This window comes from Sus scrofa, chromosome 15 (assembly GCF_054392235.1).
Source record: "Sus scrofa isolate SSC_HxYL_T2T_F1_AM1 chromosome 15, Sscrofa_HxYL_maternal_Yorkshire_Landrace_v2.0, whole genome shotgun sequence".
Lineage (NCBI taxonomy): Eukaryota > Metazoa > Chordata > Mammalia > Artiodactyla > Suidae > Sus > Sus scrofa.
In genome coordinates, this window is record NC_139397.1 from 61,693,335 (window position 1) to 61,720,585 (window position 27,251).

General features: G+C 38.8%; 1 protein-coding gene across 1 annotated transcript in view; it reads right to left on the reverse strand.

Annotated features, from left to right (window-relative positions):
* ADAM9 (ADAM metallopeptidase domain 9) overlaps window positions 1–27,251 on the reverse strand; it is a 78,047-nt gene that overhangs the window by 12,596 nt on the left and 38,200 nt on the right. Inside the window, exons 10-20 of the mRNA XM_001925664.6 lie at window positions 26,531–26,612; window positions 25,879–26,012; window positions 21,822–21,993; window positions 19,932–20,024; window positions 18,716–18,911; window positions 15,208–15,313; window positions 11,802–11,985; window positions 6,034–6,114; window positions 5,696–5,801; window positions 3,317–3,458; window positions 909–996 (exon numbers count right to left, since the gene is read on the reverse strand). Of these exons, the coding sequence (XP_001925699.3) occupies window positions 909–996; window positions 3,317–3,458; window positions 5,696–5,801; window positions 6,034–6,114; window positions 11,802–11,985; window positions 15,208–15,313; window positions 18,716–18,911; window positions 19,932–20,024; window positions 21,822–21,993; window positions 25,879–26,012; window positions 26,531–26,612 (1,384 nt within the window). The remainder of the gene's footprint in view (window positions 1–908; window positions 997–3,316; window positions 3,459–5,695; window positions 5,802–6,033; window positions 6,115–11,801; window positions 11,986–15,207; window positions 15,314–18,715; window positions 18,912–19,931; window positions 20,025–21,821; window positions 21,994–25,878; window positions 26,013–26,530; window positions 26,613–27,251) is intronic.

The following is a 27,251-nucleotide window of genomic DNA, read 5'->3' on the forward strand; positions in this document are numbered from 1 at the left end:
GCTTCAAGTCATCACTCACTGCTATCTTTCCAAGATCAGACAGTGAAAATGACTGCATGAGAGCTACATAAGTTGATAGGGATGAATCACAAAGCAATGTTAAAGGAAAAAGCGCATTGCAGATAAATGTGTATGACAGTAAACAAAATATTATACAAAATTTCAAAGCAGATAAAACATTATATACTTCTCAGAGATATATGCATATAAGAAAAAGTTTATCATTATCCCAGTACTCCTTAATTACTGGTCCCAATGCTGAGACAATTAGGTGTATTACTGCAGGAGCTTATTAGCACCAGGTAACATACCCTGGGGAAGCCAGGCATTAAAACACAGGCAGACACAGGAAAAAACAGTGACAGCCCAAACCCCATGTCATTTCCTAATCTTGGTTTCCAGGCAAAACATTCTCGAGGTCTACATGTTTTCTCTCTTCTCTGGGCCAGGGACCCTACTGGTATTCCTTTAACTAACCCAGAGACCAACTATGTACCACACTCCTAAATTCTTTGGAAATTTTCTATGTTTATCTCTATATTACATAACCATTTCTTTTAATTTTTAAAAATCTGATAGCATAATATCATATAAAGAAAAAGAAATTTTCCTTTAAACTTACAACTTCTCAGGAGTTCCCGTCGTGGAGCATCGGAAACTAATCCGACTAGGAACCATGAGGTTGCGGGTTTGACCCCTGGCCTCACTCAGTGGGTTAAGGATCTGGCGTTGTAATGAGCTGTCGTGTAGATCTCAGATGCGGCTCATATCTGGCATTGCTGCGGCTGTGGTGTAGGCCGGCAGCAATAGTTCCAATTAGACCCCTAGCCTGGAAAGCTCCATATGCCAAGGGTGTGGCCCTAAAAAGACAAAAGACAAATAAAAAATAAATAAATAAATAAACTTACAACTTCTCTGGGAGGAGTCACTGAAGAAGCATGTCCAGGAACACTTGCTGGCTGTCGAGGAGCTTTTGCTTGGTTTTTGCCATGGGATCTGAAAGACACAGTTACCTTTAAGGTAAATTAAGATTACAACATTTCTATATGACATAGTACATAAACCTTGCTTTTTCCCAAATACAGAATAATGATGTTGGTAGTGGTGTTGATAATGACCACAATGACAGCTAACATTCTTATGACCTTTTTTTTTTTTTTTTCATTTTTTGGTTACTGTGCCAGGGATGAGATCTGAGCACTAGTTTCTACCTAAGCCACAGCTTCAGCAACACCAGATCCTTAACCCACTGTGCCGAGCAGGGTATCGGACCTGCATCCCAGAGCTCTCGAGATGCCACTGATCCCACTGAACCACAGAGGGAATTCCTTTTACGACATTTTTAACAGCTTTCACAGTTTTAATCCTTAAGTACCAGAAAGCTTTATTCACCTCACTTTTACAATTAAATAAACTGAAATTTTAAGAAATTATGAAATGTGGTCAACTGGGCCAGTGTTCCCAAACTTTTCTCTCGAGTCTGCCCGAAATCAGAGAGGAATAAGAGCATATTATTAGGCTTGCAAGGAGTCACTGTGAATATTAGGAAGTCTAGGAGGAGCAAACAAGTTGGCTGGAAAGAAGTCAGCTAAGTTTTAGACACCCCACAGTGACAGTACGTCAGCTAGATAGAAGTGTATAGAACATAGCTATTGTTATGAAATTTTATGTACAAAAATTTTTATGTACTAAAATTTCAGAGATGCAAACTGGGCAATAATCTATATGGATTGGTCAATCTGAAGAGTGATAAAAAGTTAGGAGACGGAAAGGATAGAAAGATAAATCTGGGAGTTCCTGTTGTGGCTCAGCGGAAACACATCTGATTAGTAACCATCCCTGGCCTCACTCAGTGGGTTAAGGATCCAGCATTGCCTTGAGCTGCAGTGTAGGTCACAGATGCAGCTCAAAACCCACAGTGCTGTGGCTGTGGCACAGGCTGGCGTAGCTGTAGCTCTGATTTGACCCCTAGCTGGGAATTTCCACATGTCGCGGGTGCAACCCTAAAGAACAAAAAAAGAAGAAGAAGAAGAAAGGATAAATCTGTTTTAGAATACACTAAAAAAAAAAGCTAACATCAGGATACTCTAGAAAAATATTATGTGGTAAATGAGGAATAGGGCAATGAAATAAAGGTGAACAATCAAGGCAAGATATGTAAATTTCGAAATCGTTATCATAATAAAAATTAGCTATTAAGTAATTACATTGTGCTATGGGTTTTATTTGTTAACATGTCCTCATTTAATTCTCACATTGATCCTAAGAAATAGGTAATATCTTTATCCCCATTTTAGAGGAAGTAAATCAAGGCCCAGACTTTAAATTCTTATTCCAGTCATAATTCTAGCATATAACAAACTGGAACCTGGACTTAGCTCTGACTATAGGTCCATCCTAATACAGGAAACATTCCAAAGCTAACATATTAGAAGTGATCACTGAGAGTGGTATGAGTCCAACACATAGACTAGAAATGTCAGGTGTCTGAATTACGACAACCTTTCCTTCCATTAAAGCTTCTTTTTTTAGTCAGGCCCATGGCACGTGGAAGTTCCCAGGTCAGGGATCAAACCCATGTCAAAGGAACAGCCTGAGCCACAGCAGTGAAAACTCAGAATCTTTAACCTGCTAGGTCACTAGGGAATTCCAATCAAAGTTGATTTCTTAAAAGCTGATGATTCACATAACCTGCTTTCAAAACAGACTTGAAAAACACTTCTATGAGAACCAATACTTGAAACAGACATGGAAGTAAATTTTTCAACGAAGCCCAAAACAGAAGTTGTAGCCCTAAATTCTACTTACCCCACTATCAGAAATCAAAGTCAAGCAAAATGAAGCCTAGGGGCCACTTTCAGGAGCATACAGGCTGTCACCCTAACCCTTTCTCTTCACCATTATAAGAGGTTGCTGAGTCACCATTACGCTTTAACTCTGCTAATCATGGCAAAAGAATAGAGGATCCTATTTTTCTTTTTATTTTTTTCTTTTTAAGGCTGCGCCTGCAGCATATGGAAGTTCCCAGGCTAGGGGTCAAATCAGAGCTGCATCTGCTAGCCTGTACCACACAGCATTACCAGATCCAAGCTGCATCTGTGACCTACACTACAGCTCAAGGCAACGCCAAATCTGCGCAAGGCCAGGGATAGAACCTACATCCTCATGGATACTAGTCGGGTTCTTAATCCACTGAGCTACAATGGGAACTCCTAGAGGACCCAATTTTTAAACCAGCCTCTGGGACATGACTATCATCATGAATAATTACTTAAATTATGTTAATATGAATTTAAAAGAAAAATAATCTAAGTACTCATTAGTTTGTGATCTCTTCTTTCTGAAGTAGCTTCTCCGTAGTTGGTCTCTCTTAATGAAGATAAAAGCAGCCAATACAGTAAGAGGAACGATTACGAAGAAGAATACCAGCAGTCCATCCCTCAAGGCAGTATTCTTTTCTAGAAAGAAGGATTTTATATTAATGATCATTAGATCAGAAGTTGACTCATTAACTAGAACATGCTAGGCGGTGATACACTTTACATTAATTTTCACATTATTCAAAAGCCACACTGATAGAAATTGAAAGGGGTCCTACTGTACAGCACAGGGAACTGTGTGCAATTGAGTCACTTTGCTGTGCAACAGAGATTGAAGAAATATTATAAATCAACTGTACTTTAATAATAAAAAAATATATATGATTTTTTAAAAAAGAAATTGAAATACACTGAGAAGTCTTACTCACACCTCATGCCTTACCCCCTTCATGTCTGCCTTCCAAAGGTAACCAATTTCATTCTTTTTTTTTTTTTTTTTTTTGTCTTTTTTTCCTTTTCTAAGGCAGCTTCCCGTGGTGGCATATAGAGGTTCCCAGGCTAGGGGTCAAATTGGAGCCGTAGCCACCAGCCTATGCCATAGCCACAACAGCGCAGGATCCGAGCCTCGTCTGCAACCTACACCACAGCTCACAGCAACACCAGATCCTTAACCCACTGAGCAAGGCCATGGATCGAACCTGCAACCTCATGGTTCCTAGGTGGACTCATTAACCACTGTGCCACAATGGGAACTCCCTTTTATTAATTCTTTATGTAATCTTACAGTATTTCTTCATGCAAATATAAGCAAGAACAAAATTTTTTATTAACTCTTACATAAAAAGTAGCACAGCATAAATGCTATTCAGCACATTACTTTTTTCACTTACCTATACTACAGGTCTTCCCAAACTATACAGAGAGCACCACCTCATTTTCTATACAGCTATACAAAAGTACATTACAAGGTTGTGTTAATTTAGTCAGTACGTACCCTACTAATACTTTTCTTTTTCTTTCTTTTTTTCTTTCTTTTTTTTTGGCCACACCCACAGCACATGGAAGTTCCTGGGCCAGGGATCACACCCAAGACACAGCATCGACCCAAGCCGCTGTGGTGACAATGCTAGATCCATAACCCACTGCACCACAAGAGAACTCCTATTTTTCTAACTCCTATTTTTCTAACCTTTGCTCTTCCAAAAAAAAAGAAATGTTACAATGAATAACCTTGTGCTTATATCATATGGATTCAGGTATTTCTACAGAATAATTTCCCAAAAGTAGAATGGTTGTATCAGAGGGTAAATGCACTCATCGTTTTTTTAAGGAACTGTCAACTTGTCTACCAAGTTAACAAGTCAGCCAGCAATATATAAGAATTCCTCACAGCCTCACCCACAGAGTCAAACTTCTGCATTTTTGCCCAACTAGCAGGTGAAAAATTAAATGATTTCAATTTGCATTTCTTTTTTTATACCATTATTCAAGCAACTTTTCATGTTTAAAGAAATATTGTATTTCATTTTCTTCTCAGTTCTTCGACTATTTTTCTGTAGGTCTAGTGGTTTTTGTTCAGTTTCTAAAAGTTTTTATATATTAGGGAGACTAGTTTTTCTGTGATGTGAATTGGAAATATTTTCCCCATTTTGTCATTTGTCTTATGGTAAAATGCTTTTCTCCATGCATAAATTTATTATTCTGAGGTAGCTGAATTTATCAATCTTATATTTTATGCTTCTGGATTTTAAGTCTCATTATAAGTTTTAAAAATTCATTAATTACATTAATTTTGTCTGTTTCCTGTTCTTTAGTTTAAGGATATAGTAAATATGAACACAGTGGTAAACTGTGAAATTTTCCTTGTAATTTTAAATTTGTAAAAGTACCAAAACTTTCTATTAAAAATTATGTGAAACTACATGAAACAACATTCAGCCCAATTAAAAATAAAACTATGAAAAATTAAAGCAAGCTTGATATATCATTTTACACTTGTTAAGTAGACAAAACTTTATTTATTTATTTATTTATTTATTTTTCCTTTCTATGGCCACACCTGCAGTATATAGAAGTTCCCAGGCTAGGGGTCAAGTCAGAGTTGACCCTACCGGCCTACACCACAGCCACAGCAATGCCAGATTTGAGCCACTTCTGCAACCTACATCGTAGCTCTGGCAATGCCAGATCCTTTATCCACTGAGCAAGGCCAGAAACCCAATCTGCATCCTCACGAACACCATGTTGGGTTCTTAACCTGCTGAGCCACAACAGGAACTGCTATACTTTCTATAAGAATAGTTTATATCACATTTTCTGCCATGGTTGACCTGGGCTACTTAGAAATCATACTAATTTTCCTCTATATTACTTGCCGTTGTATGTAGGTCCACTGTCCACACTTCCTCCGTATCCTGTAGTATCACAATAGGGGGGAGCCCAGCCATTGTCACAGTGACAATTCTTATTGCTATTACATACCTTCAAAAAATCACAATACCATTTTTGTTAATTGTGATCATTGCTCTAAGTCATGAACTCAAGAACAGAAACCAAGAGAAAAGACTCAATTCATGCAAATCTAAAGACATAAGAATGAAAAATATATCAGGTATCTAAATTACCCAATATCTAAAAATCTGAGAAAGCTCACTGAGTATTCTCATTGTTCAGCACTACTTTCAGGAACAAACCAAAAGAGAATATTACCTACCCCATGTCCATGACACTTTTTCTGTATATCACAGTCATAATTCAGAACAGAAGCATTTACGCATTGGAAATTTCTACAGATCTGAAAAAAAAAAAAGAAATAATGAGCAATGAAAATTGAACACATTAATAAACTATCCAGGAAGAAGAGACCTGGGTATAGATTATTTCACTGGTGAATTCTTTCAAACTTGTTAAGTAATAGTTAATTCCCTATTATATATTTGAAAATGTAGAAAAGTAAATAAAATAAACTAATTGACAAAAAACTAACAATTAGAAAGGACAAGGATGACACAAAGGCTGAAAACAAAGATGAAACTATAATATATCTTTCCAAACAAATATAGATGTGAAAATCCAAAGTAAAATATTTGCAAATGGATTTATTTCCAGTCTGAGAGAGATGATCCTGCTACTGTAGAAAAGGATCAATGACAGGAAATCTATTACTATAATACCTGACATAAATTGTCATTATTAAGATATCAAAAGAGCATCTGATAAAATGTGAAACACTTTTCATCTTTAAAATTCCTCCCAAAATAAGAATAAAAGGATACTTTGTCGATAAGACCAAACAAATCTTCCAATATCATGACTACCTATGAAATTAAATTCATGCAAATCCATAGATACTCTTTTTAAGAGACAAAGTCAAAATGATTCCAGGATACTTTAAAATCTTCATGGCTGAAAAAATGACAAACTAAAAAAAATTATTAACAGCAGATGTAACAGATTACCAGGTAATATTCTTTATATATGAAGAACTTGTAAGAACAACAATAAAAAGATAACCCAACAGAAGAACAGAAAGATATGAATACAGACTTAAGAGAGTAAGTGAATATGATAAAATATGAATATGAATACAGCCTATAAGACTTCTGCTGTAAATCCATGGATAGCCTTGTGCTGTTTCCTTTTTAAGTTGCAAGCTTCTGTTTTCTTGCTACTTTTAAGATTCTTTTTCTTTAATTTTTTGATGGATTTGTTATAAGGTACGTGTCTTGGAAAGAATCTCTAAGTTGCTTGTTTGGTGACCCATTTGCTTCAGGAGCTTGAATAACCAATTCTCTCCTCATCTTTGGGATATTCATTAAATACACTTTCTGCCCACCCCCCACCCCCAGTTTCCTTCTGGAATTCAATAATTTGGAAATTATTTCTTTTGAGGTTATGCCATCGATCACATCAGCTTCCTTCCATCTTTTCCATTCTTTTTCTTTTCCTCTGCATGAATAATTTCAAAGTTCCTGTCTTCCAACTCACAGATTTCTTCTGCTCTTTCAGTCATTTTGAGTTTGATGCTCTCTATTATATTTTTTTTCATTTCATCCACTGTATTCTTCAGCTCCAGAATCTCTTTGGTTCTTTTTTTCGTATGATTTATACCTCTTTGTTAAACTTCTCATTTTGATTTTGTATTGTTTTCCTGATCTCATTAAATTGTCCTTCTGCATTTTCTTGTTGTGCATCCTTAAAACAGCTATTTGAATTCTTTATTGGTACATTACAGATCATCAATCATGTCTTTGAGATCAGTTACTGGAAGATTACTGTGATCCTTTGGTGATGTCAAGTTCCCTTGATTTTTCATGTTCCTAAAAGTTCTGCATTACCATCTTCACATTCGAAGTGGCAGTCAATCTCTCCAGTTTCTACTTACTATCTTTATGAAAGAAATCCTGTTCTTCAGCCTTGCTGGGGATTCTGAGGCTTTCTTGAATACACCTGCTCCATGTTTCTTGCTTCCTCTTAGGGACAGAATTCTTAAGCTTACTGCCTTCTCTAAGTCCTGCAACATACCAAGCCAAGTGCTGACAACTCTCTCAAAATTCAAAGCACAAATCTGTGGTCTCTCTCTGGCCAGCAGATTCTGGCTGGCTCTCTACACACATTCACTAGCTGTCTGAGAAAGCTCACTCTTACACCACTGTCAGGAGGGCACACAGGGTGCTGGCCAGAGGGCGAGGGGTGAGGTATGGAGGTTCCTGTGGGCCACCTGGGAAGAGTCACAGGTAAGGGATCCCCAGCCACTTGTGGGCTGGCTTCTTGATGGAGTCCACCTCCCAGTAGGATCTGCACTCTTTTACATCCAGCTCATGAGTCAGCACTCTGGATGGGGTGCGATAGAATGCGCCCCCATACAGCTGGGGAAAGCCAGGTACTCACTCAGCTGCTCTCATTTCCCCTCACAGTAGAGATCACAAGCTGAAAACATCTCTCATGGCCCTAAGCTGTGCTGCCTCAGGTAAGGGGTGTTGAGGGTAAAATCAAGTCATTCCCCTTGCCCTCTCCAACACATCTAATGTTTTTTTCTTTCCCTCCAACATTGTGCTGGAACTTCTCTGCTGGAAACATGAACTTTCACAAAGTCTCTCTCATTGTGGGTGACTGACCAAGACAGTATTTTCCAGGGGATTCCAGACTGCAGCCCAGAAGGGCTGGAGCCAGGCACAGGCCACATCCAGAACTGAGGTCTGTCTGTCTATTACTTAACAGACACAAGGCAAGACTCCTCCCAGGTCCCTTAGCATTTGGTGCTGGATCCCAAAGTTCCCCCAAAGGCACTTCTGTCCATGGATGGATGCCAAATTGTTATGGTTGTGGTGGGGGTGGGGGGACAAAATTGAGAGACCTCTTATTCAGCCTCATTGCTGATGTCACTCAAAAGCCTAGGAGTGTTATATTAATGGAAGTTCCTCCACAAGGAAACAATAAAGTTGGGAAATGAGTATCCCTTGCCAACAATGAAGACAAAACACTGCTGATTTCAAAGCGAAGTACTAAGAGTGTATTTTCTTTCTTGTATAGCTTTTGTTTTCACAACAGCCAACATTCACTTTTCTTCTTACACAACTGGCCTTTGTTATATCAATATTCAACCTCCTTAGCTTCCCCCCACCCCGCCGAAAAAGAGAGAAAAGAAAAGATGTCATGTCCTATCCTCTTTCTAGTTTCCTCTTTCTCTAGAAACCTCCCTGCAGAGTCCCTTGCTCCAATATAAACTGATTAATCAGAGTTCAGAGGGTTAAGAACCCAACTAATATCCATGAGGAGGCGGGTTCGATCCCTGGCCTCACTCAGTGAGTTAAGGGTCTGGCATTGCTGTGGCTGTGGCATAGGCCATCAGCTGCAGCTCCAGTTTGATCCCTAGCCTAGGAACTTCCATATGCCACAGGTGTGGCCTTAAAAAGACAAAAAAAGTTGAAAAATAAAGAAATAAACTGGTAACTCTCCTGGCCTGATACAGTCTATCTTAGACTTTCCCTTTGACATTCTTCTGGATCCTAGACTAATTCATTTTCTGGGTTTACTTTCTCACTTGCTGGAACATTATGTTAGATCATTTCCTGAGAAAGGATAAATAAAAGAAATTTTCTGAAAAGATAAGTTGTCTGGAATGTTTCTATAGTGCCCTCTCACTTGATTGCTACTTTGGCTGTGTACAGAAAGTTAAGAATCCTTCAAAAACATGGAAATGTTGCTTCTTTGTCTTCCAGAATTCAGTTCTCAATATCATCTCTTTATATGTGACCCACTTTGGCAGGTCAGAGAGTTTGTTTCTGGAAGCTATTAGGATTTTTCTTCACAAATACTCTGAAATTTCACACTTGCCACTTCTCCACGTTCTTTCTCTAAATTAGAGATTTACATTTACTGCGCCATCAGCTCTTCTGGGTCTCCAACCAATTCCTTATAAGAAATCTTTTATATATAAACACACACATGTACACACACACACACACCCCTTACTGGTTATGTTTCTCTGGAGAACCCTGAGTAATATACTGATGGGTATTACTTATGCCCAAACCAAGAGCAAACAACCCAAAACAACTGACATGGTCAAATGCTGAGACTTTAGTGCACTGATCGGTAAGCAAAACTGCCATAGGCATGAGGCAGAAGTGACCATTATCTTACTTCTATTAATTAAAGTCCATGCTAGTGGCTGTTATGTCCCCTGAAAATTCATATGTTAAAGCCCTAACCCACATATGGTGGTATCTGGAGATGTGTACAGAATTAGGGTTAGTTGAGGCCATGCTGGGGAAGACTTGGTCCAATGGGATTAGTGCCCCTCTGTGAAGAGACACCTGAGGAGAGACATTCATGTCTGTGCCTCATGAGATTCTGAACTGGTCCTAAACTCAACTGCAGAATCAGACTGCAGCAGCTTGGATCACCACGGAGCCATGGGTTCAATACCCGGCCTGGCGCAGTGGGTTAAAGGATCCAGTGTTGACACAGGTTGCTCAGATTCGATCCCTGACCGGGGAACTTCCACATGCTGTGAGTGCAGCCAAAAAAAAAAAAAAAAGAACCAAGTCTACAGACTTCAATGTTGGCTGTGAAATCCAAAACCACCCTGTTTCATTCCAACCCATCTCAGCCACAGTCCAGGGTCAGTTCTGCTCAGCCAGGAGCCCAAGTAATGAACAGAGAGCAGCCCTCATAGGTATCTGATGGGAGAACCACCTGTCCATGAAACTGGTAATAGGCCTGCTGTCTAAGAACCCAACTGTTGACCCTAAAGCACACCCTTGTCCCAGGGATACCCTCTCAAAAAAGGAACTGGAGATAGTTCCATCTACCCAGGGACTAGTCAGCTGCAATAAAAATATGTAACACTGAGAATTGCCTCATGGCTTGGCAGGTTAAGAATTCTATGTTGTCATTGCTGTGGCTCTGGATACAGCTAGGGCACATGTTTGATCCTTGGCCTGGGAACTTCTGCCTGCCACAGGAGCAGCCAAAAAAAAAAAAAAAAAAAAATGGGGGGGACGTTAAGAATATGGCTGGTAACAAAGTAAATATATACAAATGAATTTTTTCCCACATTATCAATAATACCTGGTCAAAATATAAACAAAACAGCTTCTCTCATCAATAAAAACCAATTAGAGAGAGTTCCCACTGTGGCTCAGTGGTTTACGAACCCTACTAGTATCCATGCAGACACGAGTTCGATCCCTGATCTCGCTTGGTTAGTTAAGAAGCCAGCGTTGCTGTGAGCTGTGGTGTAGGCTGACAGCTACAGCTCCAATTCAATCCCTAACCTGGGAAATTCCATATGCCACGGGTGCAGCCCTAAAAAGCAATACAAAAATAAAAACCAATCAGAAAATGTAACATAAAAAATTACAGGAATCCTCTAGCTGCCTAGCAGGTTAAGGCTCTGGCATTGTCATTGCTGTGGCTCAGGTCATTGCTGTGGCTCAGGTTTGACCCCTGGCCCAGGAACTTCCGCACACCATGGGCATGACCCTAAAAAGAAACCTCAGGTTATATAACACATAACCCAATGAAGAAATCACGATAGTAGAATCAGAGCTATTCTTAATTTTGTTACTGGCAGCTTTCTATTTTCCCAAATCTCTACAATAAATATCAATCTTCTTTTTTTTTTTTTTTTGTCTTTTCTAGGGCTGTACCCGCAGCAAATGGAGGTTCCCAGGCCAGGGGTCTAATCAGAGCTGTAGCCACCGGCCTACAGCAGAGCCACAGCAACGCGGGATCCAAGCGGCACACAGCAATGCCGGATCCTTAACCCACAGCAACGCCGGATCCTTAACCTACTGAGTGAGGCCAGGGATCAAACCCAAGACCTCATGGTTCCTAGTCAGATTTGTTAACCACTGAGCCACAGTGAGAACTCCTCAATCTTTTTGATAATCAGAAAAGAACCTCTTACTCTGTACACAGATTTTTCAAAATTTTTACAAATTTTACTTTGTCAACAGAAAATATTTTGACTACCTTCCCAACGTCACATCTAGTGCCTTCGTTCACCATGCCTGGATCTGGAACATCTGATCCAAGCTGGAAATCCACACCCCAACATTTGGTGCCTCTCCCAGGAGTCTGAATAATAGCAGGCACAATTCCAAATACAGGCATTTCTTGTACATTCTCACACTGAAGCTTTCCACACAAAGCATTCCTGGAAAGGCAGAGAAATAATGCAAACATAAGATGCATCCAGGGGCAATACAAAAGAAAAACTACATATTTTTGTTTAGAGACAGAGTTTATTGCCATTTAGCTGACAGGAATCTCAACAGAGAAAGTGTATGAGAGCCACAGAGATCAAAGCAGCTCTTTAAATACAGCAGAAAAGAGAAGAGATAAGTGGATGTGAAGATGCAAGTCAGGGAGTTCCCGTTGTGGCCTAGCGGGTTATGAACCCAATCAGTATCCAAGAGAATGCGGGTTTGATCCCCGGCCTCGCTCAGTGGGTTAAGAACCCGGTGCTGCCACAAACCGTGGTGCAGGTAATAGGTGCTATTTGCTTCCCACATTGCTGTGGCTGTGGTGTAGGCTGGCAGCTGAAGCTCCCTGGGAACTTCCATATGCCACAGGTGTGCCCCCCCCCCAAAAAAAAATTGTTTTTAATTAAAAAGGAGAGAGAGAGAGAAGAAACCACCAAACAAATCCAGAACATGGACCTCCCTCAAAGATCACTGACCCATTCATTTCCTCAGGTTACTGTCATTGAAAAGAAAAAATAAAGTGAAGAAGAATATTTTAGAAAAAAAAATGACTTAAGTGACATGACAACTAAGTGTAATATATGATCCCTGGTTAAGTCCTCATATGAAAAAAAAAATGCTATGAAAGACAATTTGAGACCCCCTTGCTGTACAGTGGGAAAATAAAAAAATTAAAAAAAAAAAAAAAGAAAGACAATTTGAGGACAACTGGAAAAATCTGAAATATTGACGAGAACTTACATGACATTAGGAGACTTAATTTTTGTTAGATATGACAATGGTATTAAGAATAGCCTTATATGTTGGGGACATATACTCAAGAATTTAAGAGTAATGCATTATAATGCTGATAATTTATTTTAAAATGGTTCAGTAGGACGTTCCCACATGGCACAGCGAGTTAAGGATCCAGCAATGCTGCAGCTGTGACTCAGGTTGAACAGCCCAGAAATTCCCACACACTGCGGGTATAGGCCAAGAGAAAAAAAAAGAAGGTCAGTAAAGTCTAGACAAAGTAGATATGATAAAATATTAACTATATTTTAATCCAGAATATATGGGGATGAATCATACTGTTCTTTATACTTCTCTATACATTTAAATTTTTTTTCATTTCGAAAATTTAACAAGTGATTTAGTGTAAGAATGCTCAAGGAGAGTTCCCTGGTGGCCTAGCCAGTCAAGGATTCAGCATTGTCACTGCTGTGGCACAGGTTTGTCCCTGGCCTGGGACCTTCCAAATGCCACCGGGTATGGCCAAAAAGAAAAACAGGTTCAAGGATGTATTGTACAACACAGGGAATACAGCCAATATTTAGAATGACTATAAATGGAAAGGAAATTTTTTAAATTGTATAGAATAAAAAATTTTTAAGAAATACTTTAAAACGTTTAAAAAATAAAGTCAGAAATAATCTAAATAAATAAATAAATAATTTATAAAGAGGACACTATGCACTGAGTGAGAAAACAGCTCTTCTGGTGCAATGGAACAATACCATGTACACAGCAGGGGGTGGGAGTAAGACTGCACGTGTGCATAATGAAACTCTGGAAAGAGACAGGAAATTAAAAGACACACCCTGGGGATAGGGTGGGAACAAGGAAAAAAGGAATGGAAGCCACATTTTCTCAATATACTTTTATATATTTCTGAACAACAAATTAAACAATTATTTACAAATTAATTGAAAACGAAAATGAAATACCTTTTGATGTTACAAATTGGAAAAGCATTTTTTTGCTTTTCCTCCCCCTACCCCCCACGAAGCTACAGCTTGTGGCAACCCCAGATCCTTAACCCACTGAGGGAGGAGGACAGGGATTGTACTTTCGTCCTCATGGTTACTAGTCAGATTCATTTCTGCTGAGCCACAATGGGAACTCTCATTTTTTTTCTTTTTTGTATAGCTTCACCTTCTGCATACGGAAGTTCCCAGACCAGGGATTGAACCCATGCCTCCATAGTAACCCGAGCTGCTGTAGTCAGATTCTTAAGCCATTGTGCCACAGCAGACACTCAGAAAAGTATTTTTTAAGACAATACTCTGACACTGATGAGGAGGCAGTGGGAGCATAAGTCAGTTAAACATTCTGAAGGTCAGTTTGGAAGCATCTATGAAGAGCCTTAAAATTATCTTCCATGTTCTGTGACTGGCAAGAATCTACTAAGGAAATAATCAGAGAAACAAATACTTAAGCTGAATTTATCACAGCCTTGTTTAAAATAACCAATTACTGATATGAAAAACTGAATCACTTCACTGTGCAAAAGAAATTAACACAACATGGTAAAGCAACTACACTTCAATAAAGAGTTTGAAAATTAAAAAAAAAAAATTACCAGAAACAACTTACATTTCTAGCATAAGGAAACGGTTAAAAGAAGCTGGGTATATCCTATAAATGCTCTTAATATAGTAGAAGGTGAATACATCAACTCATAAAACAGTAGAAATCATACTGTGCAATTTTGTCTATATATACAGACATGGCTCTCGGAGTACAAATACATATATGTATATACATCTATGATGCACATATATGTGTTTATGAATGTCTATATATGTGAGAAGGAAATACAACAAAAATTTAACAAAGCATTTCTGGATCTCAGGACCATACAGAGAGAGATATTATGGATGACTTTTATTTACAAGTCTGTAATATCATTAATTTTTTACAATATGCAAATGTCATAGAAACAAAAAGGTTTTTAATTTGTCACTTGAAAATTAAATAGAGCTAGAAGCAAATAATGAAGTCCAGAATTAATTCTGCAGATAGCTTTAGCTGTGGGTTTAACAGCATAATTTTTTAATGAAAGGAAAAGGAATAAAAGTATTTCTTTGGGGTTCTTATGTAGAACAAGGATAAAGAAAAGTAAGATTCTATAAGCCATTAAATTTTGGACAAGTAATGGCAAAAGGCATGAACAATCATACCCTCTGTATTTAGGTGTTGCAAAATTAAAGGTCTGAAAAGTTAGATAATTAAAGAGGAAAGGAGCTGTAAAAGGTACTAAAGATAACCAGTCTTTTATATTCTTTTATGACTTTGCCTCCACTTACAAGGAGCTGTAAAAGATACTAATTACAAGGAGCTGTAAAAGATACTAAAGACGACCAGTCTAACAGTCTTTTACATTCTTTTATGACTTTGCCTCCACTTACCCAGTGGCACACTTCTTATATTCATTGCCAGAGAAACCACAATTGCCAAATCGGTCACCTTTGGAATTCACATCAATGAAACAATCTCTTGGGGCAGCCTTAGCTTCTGTAATATTAAAAAACAAAACAAAACAAAACACTTTTTTTTTCAGTTATGGTAATTTAATTCAGAAATAAAAGTATTCCCTACCACAGTCCCTATGCTTGGATGATTGCCTCAATATCTTTGAAAAAGTTTCAGGACCCACAGATAAAACATATTGTTCTACATTTTATAATTAACAATAAAATGTAAAAGTAAAACTAAATGATACTTCAAAGTTAGTCAGAGAGTTCCCACTATGGCACAGTGGGTTAAGAATCTGACTGCACTGGTTCAGGTCACTGAGGAGGTGCAGGTTCAATCCCCAGCCTGGAATAGTGGATTAAAGGATCCAGTGTTGCTGCAGCTGTGGCACAGGTTGCAGCTCCAGCTCAGATTTAATCCCTGGCCTGAGAACTTCCACATGCGGTAATGTGTTTCAAAAAAAAAAAAAAAAGTTACCCTGGACTGAAACGCTCAGGCCCTAAAAGAAGTGTGATTAAACAAGATGAAATTCTAAATAAATTAAAAACCATGCACAGTATGGTAGCTCTTTTATCACATTAATTCCCATTGCTCCCAAACACAGATCTACAGTACCCCTGGTTAGCTCAGGAAAGGAACGGTTGGTGAAAATAGAGTCAGCTTTTTAAAAATATCTACAATATAGGGATGCTTAATTTAGGTATTAATTAGATTGACAAATGGCCATGACAGCTGATAAAATATCAATCCATTCTTGGTTTCTTATACTTTATGTATGTATCACTTAATGTTCAATTTTTTCACTTAATTATACATTCCTAAAAATATTTTATTTGGAGTTATTGTGAAGCCAAAATAGCAATACTTCCTATCTGATAATGGAAATTCACATGTCGATTTTACACATCTATGTTTAAATATTTAATTTAGGGAGTTCCCGTTGTGGCTCAGTGGTTAACGAATCTGACTAGGAACCATGAGGTCTTGGGTTCAATCGCTGGCCTTGCTCAGTGCACTAAGGATCTGGCGTTGCCATGAGCTGTGGTGTAGGTCACAGACATGGCTCAGATCCTGCGTTGCTGTGGCTCTGGCATAGGCTGGCGGCTACAACTCCGATTAGACCCCTAGCCTGGGAACCTCCATATGCCGCAGGTGCAGCCCTAGAAAAGGCAAAAAAAAAGAAAAAAATTTAGTTTAAAAGAAATGGATGTGGGATAAAAGGAGATGGAGCAAAAAAAAGAGGCAGAGGATCAAGTAATATGAAAATGGATGCAGGATACTTGCAGAGGATAAGTGTCACATGGCAACAACCTGGCAAAGCCCTTCCACAGAAGAGAAATAGCTGTAAAAATTCTAGATTATCTCCAAATAAAACAATAACTGTGGTTCCTTTAGTCCTAGACTCTTTTGCAGGCCTCTAAGAAAACAACATATTTGGTAGATAATAGCATTTACTTCACTAAAATGCCTATCTGTAATTACTTTTTTGGTCTACAATAACCTGTCCTATTACTTCACTAAAATGCCTACCTTCCATCAGAAGTTCACACATCTCTACCATGTGTGCCATGACTTTGACCAACCAAAATAAGTCCCATTTCATGTTTAGATAGTCTCTCCTCAGACTCTTATCTGATCCAGGTCCCCAGGACCCCCTCCCTGGGTTCAATTCATGTGCTAGAACAGTTCACAGAATTCAGAAAAACATCTTCCTCTCTAGATTACTGGTTTACTATAAAAGAATACAATTCAGGAAGGGCCAGAAGGGAGAGATGCAGAGGGCAAGGTGTGGGGAACAGGCTCCAAGGTCCCAGGCCCTCTCTAGTGTGACACCCTCCCTGCCTCTCCATGTGTTCCATGCCAGAAGCTCTCCAAACTCTGTCCTTTGGGGTCATTGGAAGGCTTCATTACAGAGGCATGATTGATGAAATCACTGGCCATTGGTGATTAACTCAATGTCCAGCCCCTCTTAGCTACCCCGAGGTCCCCAGAGAGGGGTTGAAATTTCTAACTTCTAGGTTTGTTGCTTTTGGGGGGGGGGGGGGGCGGGTCCTGAGGCATCTGTAAGTTTCCAGACCAAGAATTGATCCTGCACCACAGCAGCAATGTGAGCAACATCAGTGACAATGCTGGATCCTTAACCCACTGGGCCATAGGAGAACTTCCAGCTTCTAATGGCAGGGTTAGTTCCTTGGCAACCAGCCCCATCCTTAGGTTATTACCCATGGGCTTTCCAAGTCACTTCACTGACATAACAAAAGATACTTTGTGGCTCTTATTAATTGGGAAATTCTATGGCTTTTAGGAGCTCATACCAGGAACTGGACAAAGACCGCATTTTTCTTAAATTATAAATCATAATATCACTAGTCAACACTGCTCTATCTAAACTTATAATTAATCCATATTAAAATTATAGAAAATGAACGTGAGTAGGTTGAGAGTTGAGAAGTGTTGAGAGAAGGTAGGAAATTAAATTCTTTCTCATCCTTCATAGTGAAAAATTAACAGTTAATATCTTGAATGGAAAAATCAAAAAGTAGCATTACTAAGAGATTGTCTGAAGACCTGGAGACAGTCTCAAGAACAAAATAATCAGCGAGAAAAGGTAAAAGTGGTTGCCTCAAGGGATGGGGATGTTATGTGGGAATATATTTTTTCAGAAACCTTGTGAATAATTGGGCTCTTTAATCTGTTGTATGTATAACTTTGATAAAAATGAAAAACTGAAGAAGAGACACAAAAAAATAAAAAGATGTATTAAATACTATTAGTAAAAGAATGGATTCCACTTATAGAATGGAATACTCTAATGCTCTATGATCAAAATATAGCAACACAAGATGGATCTCAAAAACATTTTGAGTGAACAATGAAAACAGAAGACCCATAGGAATATTCCCATACTATTTATAGGAATTTATTAAAACTAGAACATGACACTGTGCATATAATACATATTATATATACTTAATGTTAACATACAGGATAGAGAGACTAAAGAGAAAGTAAAAGCAAAAATTATCCACTGAACTTGGACACGTCAAATTCATGACCATGACTGCCAACAGAGAAAGGAGACAGAAGAGAGGAAATGGGTGAACTTCAATCTTTTTTTTTTTTCTTTTCATGGTCGCATCTACACTGTATGGCAGTTCCCAGGCCAGAAATCAAATCAGAGCTGCAGCCACAGCCATAGCAACACTGGATCTTAGCCCCATCTGTGAACTACACCACAGCTTGAGGCAATGCTGGATCCTTAACCCACTGAGTGAGGCCAGGGATCGAACCTGCATCCTCAGATAGACAACGTCAGGTCTTTAACCCAATGAGCTACGGGAACTCCCTGAACTTCAATTTTAACAATAATGTTTGATTTCCATTTTTAACAAAAACTAAAAAAATAAAATAAAAGCAATCGATATAAATAAAATATCTTACTTGAGCCAAAGATGACTTGACACTGAGCATCATAATACTGGCACATGCCATTGTAACAATAGGCTTTGTTATTCTGGCAAGGATATCCATTCTGAATAAAAACATCTGGCTGGCAAAACTGAGAAGAACCATTGCAATACTCTGGAACGTCGCATTCATTGGTTTTTCCTCGGCACAAAGTACCTCCTGGAAGGAACTAAGGTCATAGGGTTGAAATTGCACAAGAATATCAGGAAAATTCCCACAAATTAATCAAATTATAAAAAGTTCTAACAAAACCCAAAGATTAACTATCCCAATAGAAAAGGAAACAAAGGTTGATAATAGGCAATTCATGAAAATCATGAGATATGGAAAATGAAAAAGCATAGTCTCACTGATAGCCAGAAGAAATGCAAATAAAACAAAGATATAAAAGCACTTTATACCTATCAAAAAAATCTGGATGATAACACTGGCTAGCAACCAACGTTAGTACAAGGAAATAAGTATGATGATTACACTGTATAACCAATACTGTGTACAGTACTGATTATACCAGCAAATATAGACTGGCACATTTGTAGAAGAATATAAAATGTGTGTCAAAAATTTTCACACGCATACTCTGTCCCAACCATTCCACTTAATAAACAAAAATTGGAAGCAACCTAAAGGTTTTGAGCATCGTTAACTGACCAGATAAAGAAATTATGGTACAGCCATATACAGTAATACTAGCTATACAACCTTGTAGAAAATGAATGGAAGAGAAAGTCCATGGAATCTTATTGAAAAAAGTAGGTGTAAAAACATGTATAGCCATGTTTACCCACTTAAGAACATTCTCTCTCACACTCACACTTGTATAGGAAAAAGTGACTAAATTAGTAACAAATTATCAACAATGACAACCTGAAGAGAGTAAAATGATAGAGGGTATTTCAGTGTCTACATTCTATATTTTGGTATTGTTGATTTTAATTTAAAAAAAAAAAACTTGGATCACTCTTAAAATCAGGGAAAAAAAATGTTTCTACTTAGGAAAAAAATCTCACAATAGACCATTTGTCCTAAAAGAACATGATACAAAATTGCAAACAAGTGGCATAAAATTTTTCATGTAATCATGCAATCAAAAAGAGTACTCTCTTACAAATCAGAGAAAACCGATTTTGATACATGCATATTTTCCTTTTTTCTATTTTTTTTTCCCCAATAGGGAGGAATTCCCTACCCAACAGTCTTGACAACAGTCGCCATATGCACACTCAGCAGATGATTTAAGTTTACATGTACTTCCTTCACAACAAGGGTCCAATTCACACTCCTGTGAAAAGAAAATGACTGTCAAAGAAGAAATGAAGTATTTTCATCAATGCTCATTAATAAAACACTCATCTTAGACCTATGCTTCTCTCTTTTCTATAGTTCCTTGAATTCTGCTTGTCCCCACAAAAAGGGGGAACAAATATCCCCACTCCCTCCCATCAGGTGACCGCAGGACAATTACCTATCAGATGTCACTGAACATTTCTCCTTGCTTATCTGGCTTCCCCTTAAAAGATTCTGCTTACCTCTGTTTACCCCCACCTTTACCCTATAAAAGAAAAACCTTTTTGTTTGATTCTGAGAGGCTTCCAGATTTCTAAGATCAGCACGTTCTCCCTGTTACAATAGTCTTTCTTCTGAATAAAGCCTTCTCTTATCTAAGTCTGAATTGTGGGGGGGGGGGGGAATTGCATTCAATTATATTTCAATAAAGCTGTTACTTTTTTTTTTTTCAAAAATACTGTGCAAGACAGACAGATGGCTTCATAAAAGAAAATCAGGAAATACAATGTTGTGTGGAAATTTTGTTTATGTGTGAAAGTACCACTTTATTTATTTTTTTTTTCTCTTTTTTGGCCACACCATGGCATATGGAAGTTCCCGGGCCAGGGATCATATCCCAGCCACAGCTGTAACCTACACCACAGCTGTGGTAACACCAGATCCCTAACCTACTGCACTAGGCTGGGGATCAAACCTTTGCCTCCTCAGAGACACACCAGATCCTTAACCCTCTGCACCACAAGAGAACTCCAAAACATATAAAATGTCTAAGGAGAACGCCTAGAAAAAAGGGCCTGGGCATTCTAACAGTATAATGTTAATTTAGAGATTAATATTATAAGGTCATGAGGTCTTATTTTCCCCATTTGAAAATGAGACTATAGAAAAATCAACACTTAGGGTTACTGTGAGGATTATACCATGTAAAATATTTAGCAGAGGTCCCTGACCTTCAGCAACAGTGAGGGAAGGCCCATCACAACTCCATCATAAAACACAGACTGTCTTTCTAGACTGCGATATCTTCTGGCAAAAGCCAGGTGTATGTGGTCAGGTAAAGGAGAAGCAGCAGCACTTGTGGGAAAGACAGAGAATACAGTAAAGCTTACACACACTTAAACAAATTTCTTTAGAATTTAAATTTAAATTTTTTAATTTTTAAAATTTAATTTAAAAAGGTTTTCCTCCTAAGCCTTGTCTAGGAGGGCTTAACTAGGCTACTCTGAGAGAATGGCTGAGATATAGGACAATAATAATAAAGGTGGGCATGGACTTACAGCAATAAGTGTGGGTAATGGGTGTGATAAAGTCAGAGACCACTAGGTGAGCTGAAGGTTAATAAAGGGAGAATGCTAATTTGAGCAGCAAGAACTTTATTAATGAAGAACTCTGGAGAATGGGCCAGCTTCACTTTACTATTAAAATGAGGTCAACTGAAAAAATGTTTCTGTAATGGCAGTGCTAGAATGGTAAAAGCTCACAAGTAAAGAGCCAAATGAAACACTGGTTCTTTAAAATAAATAAAAGACCCAATAACCATAACAGAAATGGTCAGAAGGTAGCAAAAACAGAAGAATAAATATGCCTTCCTAGACAACAGAACAGATGACGTCATTGGCTATGTTCTATGACCAATCCCAGAGACATACCCCCAACAAACAAAATACCAATCCTCATTGTACCCCTCAATTCTATTTCAGCTCCCACGCCAGCATTGCCCAAACTGAGCTATTTAATTTTTTTGCAAATCCCAAGGTAATTTCGCAAAGCAACCATCACACATTGAACTGACCTTTGGAGTACCACAGTCACACTCTTCCCCTGGGTCCACCAGTTTATTACCACAGAAAGGAGCACTATAGGCCTCATCAGGCTTTGGAATATTCAGAAGGCAGTTTCCACCTTTATTTAAAGTTAACTTCTCAAAGTCTTCTGCACTGCAAGTGCTAAAGTTCCTGGAACCACTGCAATAAACATTACGAGAAAGATCTTAAGACATAGCGATCATTCACTTTGACAATTTAAAATCACATCTTCAACCAGCAAGAAATGAATATTTAAAATGGCAGAGAACTCTACCCAGTATTCTCGTATAATCCACGTGGGAAAAGATTCTGAGAATGGATATGCGCCTATGTATGACTGGGTCACTTTGTTGTATAGCAGAAATTATCGCAACATGGTACATTATACTTCAATAAAACTTTAAAAAAAAAATTAACAGCAGAAAAATTTGAGTTCCCTGGTGGCTCAGTGGGTTAAGGATCAGGTGTCACCATGCGGTGGCTCAGGTTCAAACCTGGCCCAGGAACTTCCACATGCCATTGGTGCAGCCAAAAACTAAATAAATAATCAAAGTCTCCTTTGTTTCTCAGGGAATGATTACATACTCTAGTTTGACATTTCCACCTGACGTTCATTACACTCCCGAAGTCCCTCCTAAAAACCTGCTCTGCCCCAAGGCTTCCCTGTGTTAATGATACTGCCTTCCTTCTAGTAACTCAGGACAAAAATCTCCATCACCCTTGACTTCTATTTTCTCACACTCTTCACCTTCATGGCTATTTCTTTAAGATCCCATGGGAGGCTCACAGAAATCCACTTAATGATGATGATGGACCAGCCTGATGACAGTGAAAGCAGTTAAGAAGGGCCTGGATTATTTATATGTTTTAAAGAAACAACCACAAAGGGAAAAAGAAATGGAAGTTCCCAGGCCAAGGATCGAATCTGAGGTAATGCTGAATCCTCAGCCCACTGCACCAGGGGATGCAACCAGCATCTCTACAAAGACAAGCCAGACCATTAACCCACTGCGCCATAGCAGGAACTCCCCCTCCCATCTTGAAAAAGAAAAATCTGTCCTGACCACATTTCTTTAGTACTTGCTCTCTTCCCTGGGGGCTAACTTCCTTCTTAGCTCCTTTCAGTACTCAGTCGAACATCACATCAAGGACGCTTACTCTGACTATGAATTTTATGCGAATTGACCTCTCCCAGTACCATGAGCCGGGCCGTCCCACTCTTCCAATCCTGCTCTATTTATTTTCTATAGCACTTATTACCTTCTAAAATTCTGTATTATTGATGTATTGATTACGTTAATAGTTTGTCTTCCTCCAGTAAAATGGAAACTATGCAAAGCAAGCGTCTGTCTTATTCACTGAGATAATCACTGAGGTATCCAAGTACCTTAAAAAGAGTGGCAGATAGTCAGCACTCCATAATATTTGATGAGTGAATGAATAAAGTATGAGTCTGCTCCTCATTGCTTCCTACACCTTTCTTTAGGGCCACAAGTGCAACATATGGAAGTTCCCAGGCTAGGGGTCAAATTGGAGGGGCAGCTGCCAGCCTATGACACAGCCACAGCAAAGTGGGCTCCAAGCTGTATCTGCGACCTACCTCACAGCTCATGGAAATACCAGATCCTTAACTCACTGAGCGAGGCCAGGGATAGAACCTGTGTCCTCATGGATACTATTTGGGTTGGCTACTGCTGAGCCACCACAAGAACTCCCCCACACCATTCGAAATTCCACTATAACACTATTTTATGGCAACCCCTCCTTATCTCCAAATGCTCCTTTCTTCACCTTAGTCTCCAATTGTGTATTGCTGATTATTTATTCCTTGTTCCCTGAATTCATGATTCATGTCTTCCTCAACTCCACTACCAATGAAAGCAAATATTAAAAATATTAAATTTACTTCCCTCTCCTACAGGAAATCTTTTACAAACAAGACTTTTCTGGTGAATTGCCTTTTTTTTTTTTTTTTACTAAATATAGTTCTTTCATAGCACTATTCTTTTTTTTTTTTTTTTTTGTCTTTTTGCCATAGCACTATTCTGATTCATCAGCAGACTATGTGCTCAAAAGCAGATAAACGTTCCCATAAATTTTGCCTGAGTGCTTCCTTTTACACCAGGATGTAATTAGAATTATACTCTCAGCTCTGAAGATAAAGGGCTGGCTCAGAGAAGGTTGTGTTATTTTTTTCAGTGTTCCAGGAGCTGGAGGAGTGTAGGAGAACGAATGGACACTTGGAGTCATGGCTATTCTCCCTATGTTTATTAAATATAAACATCTTGCTTTTTTTTAATTTACTATATTTTTTTATAAATTTCTTTATGGCCATACCCAAGGAATATGAAAGTTCCCAGGCCAGGGATTGGATCCAAGCCTCAGCTGCAATAATGCTGGATCCTTTAACCCACTCCCAGACCGGGGATCAAAACCTGCACCTCCGTGGCTACCTGAGCTGCTGCAGTCTGATTCATAACCCACTGCACCACAGCAGGAACTCCAAGATGAACATCTTTCATATCTCTTTTTCTCTCTGGCTCAGCTTCTACTCCACATATGCACAGTGGCTGTGTCCACCTCTCTGCTGAACACTACTGCCTACTAAATTAGGAAGGAACTCTGCTGCACCGCAATTAATCTTCATCAAAAAGAAGCTGAACAACCTAGCAGTTTTTATTCATCCTTAGATCCTCTATTATAATTATTTTGAACCCTGGCAAAGGAAGAGGTTCTAAGATCATAGGTTCTGGACCCAGACCTCCTGACTTCAAACCCCAGCTTCACCACTTACTTAGATGTGACCTCAGTTTTCCCCTCCATCAACAGAGACAAAGTACCTACATGTCATCACGTTGTTGAACATTAAGTGATTAATACCTTTTAGGTGCTTAGAATAGTATCTGATACAGAAAAAGAGTTTAGAAGTTCCCTGGTGGCCTAGTGGTTAATGATCTGGTGTTGTCACTGCTGTGGCTTAGGTTTGATCCCAGGCCCAGAAACCTCCACATGGGAAAAAAAAAAAAAAGAGAGAGTGCAATAAATGTTAATTCTTCTTTTTCCTCATCTTTTTCTTGCCTCCCGCCTTTATTTATAAAATTGAGGATGCAAGGAGTTCCCATCATGGCTCAGCAGTAACAAATCCAGCTAGTATCCATGAGAACAGGAGTTCAAACCCTGGCCTTGCTCAGTGTGTTAAGGATCCAGTGTTGCAGTGAGCTGTAATATAGATCGAAGACGTGGCTTGGGCCCCCCAGTGCTGTGGCTGTGGTGTAGGCCAGCAGCTGCAGCTCCAATTCAACACCTAGCCAGGGAATTTCCATATGCCTCGGGTGCAGCCCTAAAAGAAAAAAAAAAAAAAAAAAATTGAGGATGTTAGCGGGAATATTGAGGATGTTAGCGGGAATATGTCAGGATTTCTTTTTTTTTTTTTTCCCCTTTTTCTTTTTCGGCCTCCCTGTGACATAGGGAGTTCCCAGGTCAGGGTTCAGATCCAAGCTGCAGTTGCAGTCTACACTGTGGTTGTGGCAATGCTGGATCCTTTAACCCATCATGCCACGCCGGGGATCAAACTGGCCTCGAGACACTGCAGAGATGCCACCAATCCTATTGTGCCACAGCAGGAACCCCAAGATTTCTCATACTTAGCGACAAGGCAGCAATTTTTCAAGAAAGGATTTGTGAGTGAATGCTTCATATCCTCTAATCCCTCCTGCAACGAATCTACCAGAAACTTTTCTCCAATTTCTAATTCAGATGTAAATTTTTCCATGTTCTTATATTCTTTTGGTCTCTCAATCACTTTACAGCAGGGTGTAGTTACAGATCTGTACCTACATAAATGTTTCCTTCTTAAAGTTCTCTGGAATTATTTATTTAGTTGAAAGACAAACTTCTTACTGGTGTAATTAATTAATTTCAGGGGATCAGAGAATAATTTTCCCTGTTTCTTCAACGTAGACATGAGTATACCACAGGGTTTAAGAAACACTGATCTGTAGTCCCATATTAAGAAGAACAAAAAGAAAGAATTCAGTGACTCACGATGCTCCGGAATTCATGATGCAGCTCTTTGCTCCACAGTAACAGTCTCTGCCATCATCATGATTCATTCCAAGGTTATGACCCAACTCATGAGCAACGATGGATGCAAACGTCTCCACTGTGATTTGCCCAAACTGTCCCAACATAGGAAGGTGTTAATTAGGTTTCTGAGCTAAAAGGATATGCTTTTTCTCGAATTTTTTTTTTTCACACAGGGAAATTCAACACTACTGTGCTGATGGACTAAGTGATAAATCAGGCATCAAACAGCAGTGTATATACACCTTAGTCAGAAACTGGTACGACTTAACATACTGATGACAGAGGCAGACCCTTGAAGCAACAATTTCTTTAGCACCATAAGTTATTCACGGTGGTTGGTAGGAAAACAAGTTCACGGTTCTAACTGAATTTTCTCAAACGGAGACTCTTCTTCCTTATCCCTAAAACCTGAGGTGCTAATAAACACATAATACATATTGGAAAATGTAATCCAGTCTCTAGGGAAAGAACACATCTGCTACTTCTACCACATCCCTCATAATACCCAAAGTTATCATTGCAAGGACTAGGAGATGAAGAACAGAAGCAATGAATGGTGGACGTGTCCTAACGCAAATGTCCAAAGGTGAACATCAAGAACAAGACATACCACATTAATCCCGCCTGCATGACTCCTTGAACACACGGTTCCCACAAACGCCATTCCTGCAGTCCCACCAAACCCTTTCTTCCTAAATGAAGACAAAAGGTAAAAGTTATAAAATGTACGTGGGGTGGCTGATGGGGGGATGGGAAGTACACATGGCTCCTATTTCTTTGGATAATCTCACACTGATGGGTAGAACCTGTGAAAACTGGGAGAAAATTGGCAAACTAAAAACATTTTAAAATCACAACTGGGGATGCAACTAGATATTCTCATACCAAGTGAAGTAAGTCAGAAAGAGAAAGACATATCATATGATATCACTTATATGTGGAATCTACAATATGGTACAAATGAACCTACATACAAACAGAAACAGACTCACAGACATAGAGAACAGACTTATTATGGTTGCCAAGGGGGAAGGAGGAGGGAGTGGGATGGACAGGGAGTTTGGGATTGGTAGATGGAAACTATTATATTTGGAATGGATAAGCAATGAGATCCTGCTGTACAGCACAGGGGACTATATCCAGTCACTTGTGGTAGAATATGATAGAAGAAAATATGAGAAAAAGAATGTATACATGTATGACTGGGTCACTGTGCTGTACAGCAGAAATTGATAGAACATTGTAAATCAACCATAATAAAACATTTTAATTAAAAAAATCACAACTGAGAGTTCCCTGGTGGACTAGTGGTTAGGACTTAGTGCTTTTCA